Genomic DNA, 12,034 nt, shown 5'->3' with positions numbered 1-12,034 from the left:
AGATCGTAAAGGTTCTAGTCATACAACATGGTCGTCGGTCGAATCACCGGTCATTTTCAGCACGAGAAAGGTCCGCCATGCCCTTCTTAGCCCGTTTCGCCAGGTCGGCCTGCATCGCTTTCTCCATCTTGGTGTTGATATCCTTGACCTTTTCCAGTGCCACATTGGACTTGACCACCACCTCCATCGCGTCGACCGGCGCCCCCGAGAACTTGGAAACAAAGCAGACATCGCCGCCGTTGTTGATGCCAATCACCAATTCGCCCTCCGAAGCCTGCTCCTCCTTGAGAGTGGCGTCCACAATAATATTCTTGCCGTCATTGTAGGAGTTGAACGTAACCGAGAGCGGCTTGTGCGTAATGTTCAGCGCCACGGGTACTCGCTCCTCCACACCATAGACGATGACCTGGCCGTCCTTCACCACAGCATCCGGCCGGCGGAAGTGTTGCAGTCCGGTCATGATCGCGATACAGGCCGCGTCCGTCAAGTTACCATCGAAATCTAGCACATGCACATCGGCACGAATGCTCCAGCAGCTCACGCCCTTCAAAATACAGAGCGACTCGGTATCGAGGGCGTTCGACCGGCGGACGACACTGTCGAGGACGTGGGTGGCGTAGGCCTCCAGATCATTTGAACTATAATCAATCGGTCAGCGCGAGCCCAGAATAAGTGAAAAGATAGCAGTAAAAAAGCTTACCGGCCATTCTCCCAGGCTGGTGAGCCCATAGCAGATAATTCAAGGTTGATTTGAAAGAGACCATCGAAGGGACGGTCATCCCGCGGTTGTGTGACTTCGGCGGAAATACGGACGACAAGACTAGGATTCACGTCAGGATCGAGTCGCAAAGGGGCTTGGAAGCAACGAGTACGCACCTGGTCTTTCCTAGCTGCAGCTTCACATGTCCATACTCCTCGCCGAAAGTGATGCTTAGCGGGCGGAACTGGTCGGGCCCGCGGCCATCGAGGCGCGCATCTTGGCGCAGTGCCTCAAGAATGAACTGGCGTTCTGAGACCGAGAGGGGGGCTTCTTTCGACATGATGCAATCAGAGCGATGTACAGCGACGTGGGGAGCCTAGCTGCTTTTTTTGGGCCATTTTGCCATCACTGGCCGCATTCTGTAGGCGGAGTGGCCAATAGAGGTGGCAGTTTGGGAGAGCGGTGAAGAGGATGGAAGTCGGCCAGCAACATTTCGACGGCAATTGCCCGCCTCGACTTCAACTGTACCTTTTACCACCTCCTCGACAGAATTTGTGATTGACGACATCATGACTACCGGTATGTCCATTTTGCGAGTGACTATTCATTATCTGCGAATTACTGACACCTTCCAGCTCACAGGCCCACGTTTGACCCGGTACGAGCGATTGCATATGACTTCCATTTCCACGAACTAAGCTAAATGAACCAGGCGCAAGGAAAAGAGGCTCTCCGTGGCCCGGCCTATCACCAACGACTTCTCCCAGCCCACACTCAGCTGAAAGTTCGGTACGTGCTCGGGCTATTGAATCGACAAGCAAGCGCAAAGACAATGGCTAACTTCGTCCAGCCAACCCGGACAAGGAGGTGATGCTGATGACGCCCCCCGTGACCTTCGCGCAGAGCTCCTCGCCGCGGAGGCTGCTCACTTTGCCAAGAAGAATGGCGTTCCTGTTGAAGAGGCTACCCCGGCCGAACCACCTGCACACAAGCGACAGCTGGAGTCTGGTGCCGACGCTGATGCAGATAATGGTGACGAGGAAGATGACGCCGCAAAACGGCGGCGTATTCTAGAAGAGACGCGCGAGATTGATGCGGACGAAGAGTTTTCAGACAGCAGCGACGAGGATAGCGATTCCGAGGATGAGGACGCGGCTCTGATGCGCGAATTGGAGAAGATCAAGAAGGAGCGCGCAGCACAGAAAGAGAAAGAGGTATCAATATTTGATATTTCGTCAGTTATGCTATGACTCAGCATGCTAATTCATTACAGGAACAAGAGAAGGCAGCCGCGGAACAGGAAAAGCGCGAGGTCGACATTGCTCGCGGAAACCCCTTACTCAACGGCAAGGAATACAATGTGAACCGCCGCTGGGACGAGGATGTTGTCTTCAAGAACCAGGCTCGTGGCACCGAGAACAAGGAAGGGAAGGAGTTTGTCAATGTAAGTTTCTCTTTCTGAAGCTTTCCATTAGAAGCAGATTTCGTATCTAACATGAACCCCAGGATCTTCTGCGATCCGACTTCCACAAACGATTCATGGTAAGTTACAATAAATCTAACACGCTTCCCCCGAGGTTTTCAACTAAGTCCTTTCCAGTCCAAGTATGTTCGGTAAAGCCCGGACTCGAAACACCAGCTTCATCAGATTTCACGTTTTTGTGGAAGGCACGGACAACCTTCTATTTAAAATACCCTAGGCGCATGATAGGAATGGACTTTTTACATCAACTCTTCGCTTAGCCAGGAATTGGCTTGCATAAGAAATGGTCCTTAAGGTGCCCTAGGGTACTCGAGGGTAATGTAGAGCGTAGGAGATGGTATTGTGTTTACGAGTATAAAATATTCCTACCACAGCAACCGTATTTTAATACCGGTTTTTTTTTACAATACCGATCAGAATGAAAGCGCGGCCGACTTTTTGGGAAGGCGAGTGTTGAGGAAGGCGCGACAGGCAACACACCTGGGCGTTGGTGGTTTGTTTTCTCCTCTAACTTTCTCATCGTCGAGTCTTCTCCTCCATCCTTTTCGCCTGCTTCGTTTTACTCTGCATCCTTATCTTTGCGTTTTTACTTCGCTACTTTCATTATCATTAAAGTCATATCACGTGAACCATTCACTATGGCAGATCCACTGCGCCCTGACCGCCCCGCGACCTCGGCTGCTATCAGCTCCAACGGCCGAGAGTTCACCGACGACAATGCAACGGACCTGTCTCCTATAACCCACCACGAGGATTTCTTTCGCGAGTGGCTTGAGAGTATCGAGAACGACAGTACTCTCTTCGAAGTCCACGAGTCATTAGAAAGTCAGGAGGGGCGCCAAGAGGAACATTCAGACTCTCTCCCCCAAGTTGACCAGCAGGAGAGCAACGAGGAATATCTTGATTCCCGTTTCGACCTTGAAGACTCGGTGAGCAGCCAAGTCTCTCTACACAGCCACAAGGATAGCGACGAGGAGTATTTTGACTCCTACGCCAGTTTTGACTGGCTATTTAGCCACGACAACAGCGAAGACCAGTACTTCGATTCGCTTTCCCAATTCGACGAGTCGTCCGACGGTGAAAAAGAGGAACTGAAGGGTCCTACCGATCCTCCTTACGCATTCGCCGAGAAGATGGACGGCCAGTCGATTTTCAAGAATCTGCACAGTAAGTCCAACCAGCAGGGAAAACAAGCCTCTAACCGGCTTCGCGAGCCGAATCAACTAACAAAGGCCCTCGAAGCGCGCATCAACACCGACATCTCGCAGCTGCTGCAGCGGTTCGAAAACATCATGGCTACGGCTACGGTGAGATCTAACTATTTTCCAAAGCATGTCAAGTCTTTGCTAATTCATGTGATCTCAGGCCGAGAACAACACCCTCACTGCCACCGCTGTGGAGTCCTACCAGGTGGATGTTGAGTCCACTGCCCTCGTAAGTTCACTTGAATCCCCACACTTGCAAAACATCTAATTAGCTCGTTTCACGACAGATCCGTGCCGCAGAGGACCTCCTCTCGGTGACCCGCACCATGAAGGAGATGTGGTTGTTCGGCAAGCTCGACACGATCGGTGAAGATGAGCGGGACGTTGAACGCCGCGAGAAGCTTGAGGCCGATGTCGATGCCGTCAAGAAGGCAGTTGAGGATGGCAGCCTGGAGAAGCTGGCCCCTGCCGACCTGAATAAGTAGGGGGCACATTTGATGCCCCCTCTTCACTCATTTTGCATTGGGATTACCCGCGGCGTTTATGAAACATGAAAAGGCGCAAGGAGTTCGCAGTGGCCGGACGCGGATTTGTTTTTGGTTTTTGACCATCCTGGTCGGGACCTTTTAGCTTTTTCGTTTTCTTTTCCTTTCCTTTTCTTTTCTTTTCTTTTCTTTTCTTTTCTTTTCTTTTTTTTTTGTTTTAAAAAAAAAAAAGATATTAGTGTTAGAAGAATCTCAAGCCAGGTATTTCAAGCAACGCCTATCTTCAGGAATCATAATCAGTAGAGCCTCACGCCACCACATACACCAAGGAGGTGATCCTCAATTTCTTACGATTTGACCATCAGATAGTCCCGAAAAACCCATGTGGCACGAACGAGACGTTCTACGGCGAGCGTCGATATAAGAACAGCTGAACCGTGAGTCACTCCCCTTGCCTTCTACACTGCAAGGCCTCTGTGAATGAACCTACATACACAAGATACCAGAAGTGGTAGGGATATGCAGAAGACCTCAGCTATGTGTTTGTAATCCCGAGCTGAGCTGTTCATCAACAAGTGGGGAGAAGCATCCAAGCGAAGATATGCCGAGCAATACTGATAAGTGAAGAAGATCGTCATACGTCTACAATAATAGGATACCTCGGGATACAGTTAGTAGCATTTTATTGGCAGTATCTCTTGAAGTGGATTGGGATCAGCCTCTAGGAATGAAGTTTTTTTTAAGAGATGCCGCTACTTCCAACACTCTTTCCCGACACACATTCTGAGGCTATGATTAGTTGCAAAAGAATACGGGCGATCGTCGGCAGAATACGATGTTGCATTTTTAGCTCTTGGCGTGGAGACCGCGAGGCATCATCGCCTTGCTTGGCATTGAATGAGCCGCATTTAAATACGAGGCATTCAGTAAATTGTCGCGTCTTGATTCTCACATACCCATATTGTCCTTGAAGAAATCCAAGGAAGACATTTTTCATCAGCATAGAACAATATACAGTAGGACTAGTCAAAGAACAATGCGCCCTCAGCTCCATCTTCTAACTCATTATATCACATCTCCAGGTCCCACCAAGACAACATTTACGATCGAAATGTTGCTGCGAAACATCGGTCTCCTCTCCACCCTCATTCTCGGTGCAATGGCGAGCAAGAAATGCTACTACTGCGCCAGTTATTCCTATTTCGACCCGGAAACCCCGACCTACGACTGTGGAAAGAAATGCGGTTATCAATACTACCACGATATGCATTGCTGGCGATCGACCCATGCATTGAACCAGTGCTTCAAAGATTGTTGTGATGATGCAGGGAAGGTGGCGACCAATTATATTTGTGATAGTCCTCTTTCTGAGTGTTACTAGTGGGTTTATATCGGGTTGGATGCGAAGCCTGGTGGTATTTGATATTTTGCAGTAATATCGAGTAGCGATGCTTCATTCCAAGGTCTCGTGGCTGATTGAAATCAGTATATCTATCATTTGATGTTCGAATTTGGATTTATGTAAAGTGAGTCAATTTGAGATGCAGCTATTGAATGAATGAGCAAAGGAATGAAAGTGAAAGGCAAATTTCGAGGATCCTATTGCTGTGAAACGAGTGGACTAAGCAAGTAGGAACTTGGATCTAGTGTACTAACTGTTCTCTCACATGTTTGAAATAGACCAGACATGATTCAACCTCTACTAATCTCCGTGAAAAGAATCAAAACCCTTAATTCGACACATCAAGCAGGAAATTCGACCTCTGGCTTCAAAACTAGCTCGGTCGTCCGAAAATTGTCACATATACCTTCCAGATCGTAGTTCACGACTGCCGACAGTTCACTAAAAAATTATTAGATACTGTCTCTGCCTTCCATGAAACAATAGCAGAGAAAAGGGAAACTTACACAAAAGGCTATCAGCCAGAGTAAGAGTTATAAGCTTGCGAAGTATAGCCCAAATTAATGCACTTGTCCTTCTTAAACGTATCACTACCTCCATCGGCCCACCAGTTCTTGTGCTGGATAGGGTGGTCCTTGCTGCCATCACCAAGATAGCAGTGGGTCGATTCCCAGAACTGGGCTCGTTGGTGATAACCACCGTAGGACAGAACTCGGAAAGATCGAGTCTTGATGGTGTTTGAGTCTCTGCAGGTGTTGTCCCAGACGTTGATTTCTTTCGCGGTGCCCGAGCAGTTGTCGCCGGTAAACGCGCGAATTTTGAAAGAGTACGCTCCGGAGCTCAGAGCGAGGAACGTCAGGATGTTGCTGAGTTGCATTGTTGCGGTTTGTATTGGATGTCCTTCGAGGTGTGTTTGTCCACGATTGTTAAGATGGGTTAAGGTGGATTCTGAAGATTTAGGGCTGTCTACTCACTCTCTCTTATACCCTTTAATGGGCCTGCCAAGACGCTCAAGTAACGAACAGATTGTTTCCTTCCGAGTTTCTTTCCGAAATGGTCATAGCATATGATAGGAACCTCTTGTGCAGCTGAGAAGATGTTTGCGAGTTGGTGCGTATAGGACATTTTGGTTACGACGGATGCAATCAACTGGAGATCCCCTGTAAGGCACCCAGCGGCTTGACCGGACAGTGCAAACATTGATTCATTGACATGCATTTGCCTTTCATTTGACTACGATTTTCTGTTGGTAAATACTTGCTTGGCGTGTCAGATGTGAGCTTGGATGTAGCTCATCCCAAGTCCTTCTTCCTCCTATGACATGTTATGCTTAGGCACTCGAATTTATTCCGAAATTCAAGACTCTACGTGTCCATATTAGATTTACTCACTTGATCTTGCTCATGCATTGTGCAATGTACCCCATTCACTCTCGGCCAAACCTTTCTTCCCTGCAGACATGGTTCCTGGGCGCCTAAGGTACTCGATTATGAGTAAAGTGACTAGACATCGCAGGAACCGGTCAATTTTGGAAAGGGTCGCTAGCCAAATCAGGTGCTAGGTAGTGATTGATGCTATACCTGACGAGGTAGAACTAGGGTGTTCAGCTGAGGGGCGGGAGGCCTAGATTTAGATTAGGGCCGCCACAGCACTGCAGCGTGGAGGATTCAGACGAACTAGCAGTAAAGCTGTGAATTAGGCTATTGATATCGTAAATATACTATCAAGCAGTCTTTTCCATAATTGTTTCTTTCGTTTTTCTCTTGAGTTCGCGAGATGCGAAATGCGAGTATGTTTTTGGCTGCGAAATGCTGGGGCCGGCAGTGCTGAATAAGCGAAGCTGTAGCCAAGCAGGTAACTAACTACATGTATGCACCTATATACTGAAGAGGGGAACGCTCGATGGCAGCACGCGCTGAGACGTGCGGGTCGATTCAGCAGAAAAACCACCACAAAACACACGCGTAGCAATCAGGAAACAGCGAGAAGCCCAAATGTAGGGGTCAGGTCGGGGAGGTGTAAGAAGGTGTATTCTAGAACTAGCTATCCGGCCACTGTATACTGCCGGCTATGTCACATAGTCTGGATGGCACTCATGTAGTAGGGGGGAGGGGGTCTTCCCACTACACTATATAGGCCACCTTCCTGCTCAGCTTATACTCTTCTCTTCTTCCTTCCTCTTCCCCTCCACCGTCCGACTAACTGCCCACGCCCGCGTATCCCCTGCCTTCTCATCTCGCGCTCAAGCAGCTGTGGGCTTCCGAGGACGCCCCTTCTCTTCTACACCGGGTAAGGAGAGTGTGGCGAGAGGCTTCTCGACTCTCCGTGCGAGTATGCCAGAAGCCAACACTCTCCGTCAATCATCAAAATCTCTGGCTCCCATGAGCCTGGTCGGTACCTTACCAAGTTGCCTTAGCTCGGCGGAATCCCAAGGGACATGGAATTTATTTCTTTTTATATAGTACTTGTAGATTATTCAAGTACACATAGTGCATCAACGTGAGCATCTTTCCTCCGGCGGCCTCCACCCAATTCCCAATCGCTCCATAACAAGTTTCTCTCGCTCCTCCCAGGTTTCACCTCCATGCTCGAGGTCAACCACCTGCCCACTAGACGCCTGCTCCCGCACCCCACTGGAATCGAATTTCCAGGCATGCGCCTTTTTCGCGTACCGTCTTAAGTCTCGCTGGAACGTCGTATCCCCCGACCAGCCGAGCACAGCACATCCAACCGTCTGCCATGGCGAGATGATAATATCGACCCGACGATGTGGATTCAGATTCTTCTCGTTTTGGTTGGCTGGTTCCTGCCAGACAACCAGTGCCTTATCCAGCGTGTCAAAGTGCTTCCCCGTTTCATCGCCGTGAAAGGGCAGCGTCTGCTGCTCGCGCTGTGAGGAGGTAACATGCAGCGAGAGGGTATGAGTGATATACAGCTCCGTCTCAAGACTGGCAACGACATCGACAACAAGGTTCTTCGTAACGGCATCATCCCGATGCGTGAGAATGATATCCACGTCTCCGCTAATCTCCTTCCCGCGCCGGTACCCGCCAACAAGGATGCAGTCGATCTCCCCCCTTCCCTTCGGCCGCACGCGATTGGCATGTCTCTTCACGATATCGGCGATAGCCTCACACTCAGCCCGCGGCACGCCAGTCTGGAACTCCTCGAAGAACTTGACCCCGATCTGCTGCACGCGCGAGAGAGTATCCCAGCCATACTCGACGATATCATCAAGATCTCTCCACCCACGCCGATAGTAGAAATCCCTCGCCGTCTTCGCGCCCACGCCCCAGATTTCATTGAACGTGTTCAGGACCCGCAAGACAGGATTCGTTTCCAGTTCGTCTGCCGCCGCGACATTCCCGTCGTCGTCGGTATGCTTGCAGCCGCCGTGTTGCTGGAATTCGGCAAAGAGATTCGCAATCTTCGCTTCGCAGCCTGGTAGCGCGAGGACTTCGCTTGGGCGCCGGAGTGGGTATGGGTACGCCGCTAGCGCGGCGATGGAGGTGCTGTAGGCTCGGACGCCGATTTCGTCCAGTGTGAGCTCGCGGATCCGGCGGATTTTGAGTAGTTGGGTAATGAAGTCTTCGTTTGGGGGGTGGAGTGGGGTGGAGCGGAGGCAGGCGTAGAGAACTTGCTCGCGGACCCAGATTGGTTGGGGTGGTGTTGGTGTGTGATCTTCTTTTTCGGAAGTTGTTTCTCGGTGCAGGATTGGTGGTCGTTTATGGCTGGGGTCGTCTGGGGATTCTTTTGTGCGGCGGTGGTAATGGCCCGGTGGGAATGTGTGGATGGGTTGGGAGGCGGCGTCTTCTTTGGCGCGTTTGATTATTTGGCTTGATATTGCTTCTGGTGGTGGGTCTGGTAATGCTGGATGGCTGGAGCTGGTCTTTCGTCCTCGGTAGATCAGGAAGCTATCGTGCGGCAGAGGTTTTCCTGCTGTAATGGACTGATTCAGCCAGTCCAGTTTGAGGACGCTGATTATGTCGACGGGTTCGGTTTTGGGTTTGACCAAGAGTTTGCCTGGGTCATGCTGACTTTTCATGCCATCCTCCTCGTCCTCGGACTCGGTAGAGAGATCGAAGATATCAACGCCCGGAGTATCCAGTGAAGGCTTTCCTTCAACCTTCTGCCGTTTTTGAGGGGGGTCTTGACCATCCTTAGACACTGTCGAAGAGCGGGAGATGATCTCCTCTGTCCAGAGCCCGCGGGACCGAAGCTCCAGCGTCGCCCTTTTCTTCTGACCGATTTTGCCGAGAACTAGTGGTGCCTCATTGATATCCCAGGTCAACTTCCCCCCATGTTCGGTCACACTGTTCTCTGCTTGATGTAGCTCGTCCAGCGAGAAGTGAGTGTTGAGGATGAATATGGATGGTTCGTTCGAGAGGAGGGCCTCTTCAGCTGTTGCTTCCGTTGGCTCGTGAGGGAGCTCAGTGATAAGGTCATCCGCTGGCATTTTTGTAGCAAATTTATGTGCAGGATTTGAATATCTCCAAGTATGGGAGCAGCATGTAACTAGCCGATCGGTCGGCTGTTTGACAAGCTAGTGTTTGGTTGCCCTTGGGGAGGGTCTGATTGCGGCCAACATGGTGGCTCAAATGTGCATAAATGGCTCTGAAATTTTTCACAGACATGTGCTAAACAGAAATTGTTGGTATAGATTGTAATGCATCGACATACAAGGATGACCGCCGGTGGTCGAGAAGTGAGCCTGAGGCAAGGTCGTGTGGCAGTCATGTGACATATCGATATGTGACGTCATTAATCATTACTGCTGGGATCCGCGAGTACATGGACATGTACAAAGGTAGTACCGAAGGCCAGATACTCCAAGGTAGTGATCAGTTTTTCACACTTTTGGCTGATTTGAGCATTGAAATTCGTTTGACCGTGCTTCGATATACTACTAACAACCGGTAATCCGAGGGAGAAGTGAAGTATAGAATTAGCTGCAAGTAAACGGACGGGCACTTTGACTTCAAACTTCTAAAGCAAATAAATCTCTAGAAATCTAGACCATCAAAATCATCAAACACAAAATGTGAGCCAACTTAAACAATCTCATCCTCAACCCTCCGCTCCTGCGTCGTAACCGCAACCCCCGAAGAACCTCCCTTCCCAACAACCTCCGTCCTTCCCTGTCGAGCACCAACACCCTCAGAGCCACCAACAACATTAACAACACCACTTTCACCACCGTCCTCCGGCTCCTCATTCCAATACTCCGGCTCAAGAACCGGCCTCCCATGCCTCCGCGCCATCCACCTCCGCCACGGCTTATACAGCAACACACTCAGCCCACCAATAATTAAGAAACAACCACAGATCGACCCGCCAATAACATCATAATAATCTCCCGCAACTTGGACACCATCCCAAAACTTTCCCGTCGCATTCGTCACGTTCAAAACCATCGTCAGCAGCTGGATGACGCCGATGACGATCGCCACGATGACGGTTAGCGTCGTTAGGACGATGGAGTAGTACAAGAAGGCGATGGGGTCGCGGTGGTTATCGTGGGACTGGGGAAGTTGATTTTCATCTTCGCCTTCTTCGGAGGTCGTGTCGGATTTCGGAGGCAAGAAATTCGCAGCAGGCTGCACGTACAACGAGTACATAAGCGCCCCATCAATGGTATCAATAAGACACATCCCCGCCGTAAAAAGCGCAGGCAGAATAAGAATAACCCAAAACGAAGTCCCCTTCGCAGCCTGGATGGACGAAATCCCAAGCAAGGCGATTTCAGAGGAAGTGTCGAAGCCCAGACCGAAGAGGATGCCCAGTGGGTACATTTTCCAGGGTCGGTCGATTAGCTTGAACATCTTCTTCAGGACGGAAAACAAGATCCCGCCGCCCTCGATCTTCCAGGCCTCGTCTTCTTGGCCGGCGGGTAGGTTGAAGACCTTTCGCATTTGTGCGATTAGTTTGTACAGGATGTACCCGTTCATTAGGCCCAGTAGGATTAGAAAGGCGGCGGACACGGAACTCCCGATTATACCGCCGATTGTGCTGAAGCTGTCGAATTTGCTGGACACCGCTGCTGCGGTGGCTGCGACGACAATTGAGGTTATTATTACGATTCTACCGAACATGTTAGTGGTGGGGGAAATAAGTGGTTGGGTTGGGTTGGTGGACGTACGTTGAGTGTCCGAGGGAGAAGAATGTCCCGACTGTGACAGGCTTTTGGCCCGTTGCGAGGAGTCGACGGGTCATTAGGTCGATGGCCTGATATCACTATGTTAGATCCGAAATTTTCTTCAAGGGAGAGGGAGAGGGATACGTACCGAAATGTGATCTGCGTCAAATGCATGTCGTAGACCGAGGGTGTAGGCGAGGACGGCTGTAGATACCAGCGAGCTTCACATCAAGTGAGTTAGACAAGCTTCAATGAATAGTCAGATGTACCAAACTTACGTATGATACCGCTGAAACTTGACATTAGCAAATTGATCTGAGTTTGGAATAAAAGGTAAACTCACCAACACAATCCCCGCGGCAATCCAAACAACCGCATTCAAAAACGAAATAAACAAAATAATCCCAATAGCTCGCAGCGGAATTTTCCTAATACCGGGCATCTTCTGATGCGAGCGCTCGGCATGGCGCAGGAGTGGCTGCAGACTCCATTTACGATCGCTGTCGAGGCTGCGCGAGTCGAGGGAGGGCATTTTCAATCACAATGCTGTATCTCCGCTCCAGCCTTGTGGGTCGTTTGTCAAAATTTGTGGGTTGTTTTAGTTGGGGACAAGGGGTTAAATA

General features: G+C 50.1%; 6 protein-coding genes across 6 annotated transcripts; 2 read left to right on the top strand and 4 right to left on the bottom strand.

Annotated features, from left to right (window-relative positions):
- Positions 1–43: 43 nt before the first annotated feature.
- On the bottom strand, positions 44–1,040 carry N7532_003647 (exosome non-catalytic core subunit RRP45; the record flags this gene model as incomplete). The annotated part of the gene is made up of 3 exons (XM_056616141.1): positions 44–638; positions 701–820; positions 877–1,040. 3 exons carry the CDS (start codon positions 1,038–1,040, stop codon positions 44–46), a joined length of 879 nt encoding a protein of 292 aa, XP_056476498.1.
- A 229-nt stretch (positions 1,041–1,269) lies between these two features.
- Positions 1,270–2,318, top strand: N7532_003646 (spliceosome-associated CWC15 family protein; the record flags this gene model as incomplete). The annotated part of the gene is made up of 7 exons (XM_056616140.1): positions 1,270–1,279; positions 1,336–1,358; positions 1,413–1,489; positions 1,551–1,914; positions 1,974–2,144; positions 2,207–2,242; positions 2,301–2,318. 7 exons carry the CDS (start codon positions 1,270–1,272, stop codon positions 2,316–2,318), a joined length of 699 nt encoding a protein of 232 aa, XP_056476497.1.
- Positions 2,319–2,821: 503 nt separating this feature from the next.
- On the top strand, positions 2,822–3,873 carry N7532_003645 (RNA polymerase II mediator complex head subunit MED22; the record flags this gene model as incomplete). Its single annotated transcript, XM_056616139.1, has 3 exons — positions 2,822–3,490; positions 3,549–3,617; positions 3,676–3,873. 3 exons carry the CDS (start codon positions 2,822–2,824, stop codon positions 3,871–3,873), a joined length of 936 nt encoding a protein of 311 aa, XP_056476496.1.
- A 1,919-nt stretch (positions 3,874–5,792) lies between these two features.
- Positions 5,793–6,152, bottom strand: N7532_003644 (uncharacterized protein; the record flags this gene model as incomplete). Its single annotated transcript, XM_056616138.1, has 1 exon — positions 5,793–6,152. The coding sequence occupies one exon, from the start codon at positions 6,150–6,152 to the stop codon at positions 5,793–5,795; it is 360 nt and encodes a 119-aa protein (XP_056476495.1).
- A 1,617-nt stretch (positions 6,153–7,769) lies between these two features.
- On the bottom strand, positions 7,770–9,731 carry N7532_003643 (type-X family DNA polymerase; the record flags this gene model as incomplete). The annotated part of the gene is made up of 1 exon (XM_056616137.1): positions 7,770–9,731. The coding sequence occupies one exon, from the start codon at positions 9,729–9,731 to the stop codon at positions 7,770–7,772; it is 1,962 nt and encodes a 653-aa protein (XP_056476494.1).
- A 595-nt stretch (positions 9,732–10,326) lies between these two features.
- On the bottom strand, positions 10,327–11,943 carry N7532_003642 (HoxN/HupN/NixA family nickel/cobalt transporter; the record flags this gene model as incomplete). The annotated part of the gene is made up of 5 exons (XM_056616136.1): positions 10,327–11,356; positions 11,415–11,500; positions 11,560–11,632; positions 11,690–11,700; positions 11,755–11,943. The coding sequence occupies 5 exons, from the start codon at positions 11,941–11,943 to the stop codon at positions 10,327–10,329; spliced, it is 1,389 nt and encodes a 462-aa protein (XP_056476493.1).
- Between the last annotated feature and the right edge of the window lie 91 nt (positions 11,944–12,034).

This window comes from Penicillium argentinense, assembly GCF_028826775.1.
Source record: "Penicillium argentinense strain IBT 30761 chromosome Unknown utg000004l_segment0_segment0, whole genome shotgun sequence".
NCBI lineage: Eukaryota > Fungi > Ascomycota > Eurotiomycetes > Eurotiales > Aspergillaceae > Penicillium > Penicillium argentinense.
Note: the sequence above shows the minus strand (reverse complement) of the source record. Positions and strands in the feature narration are given on the sequence as shown.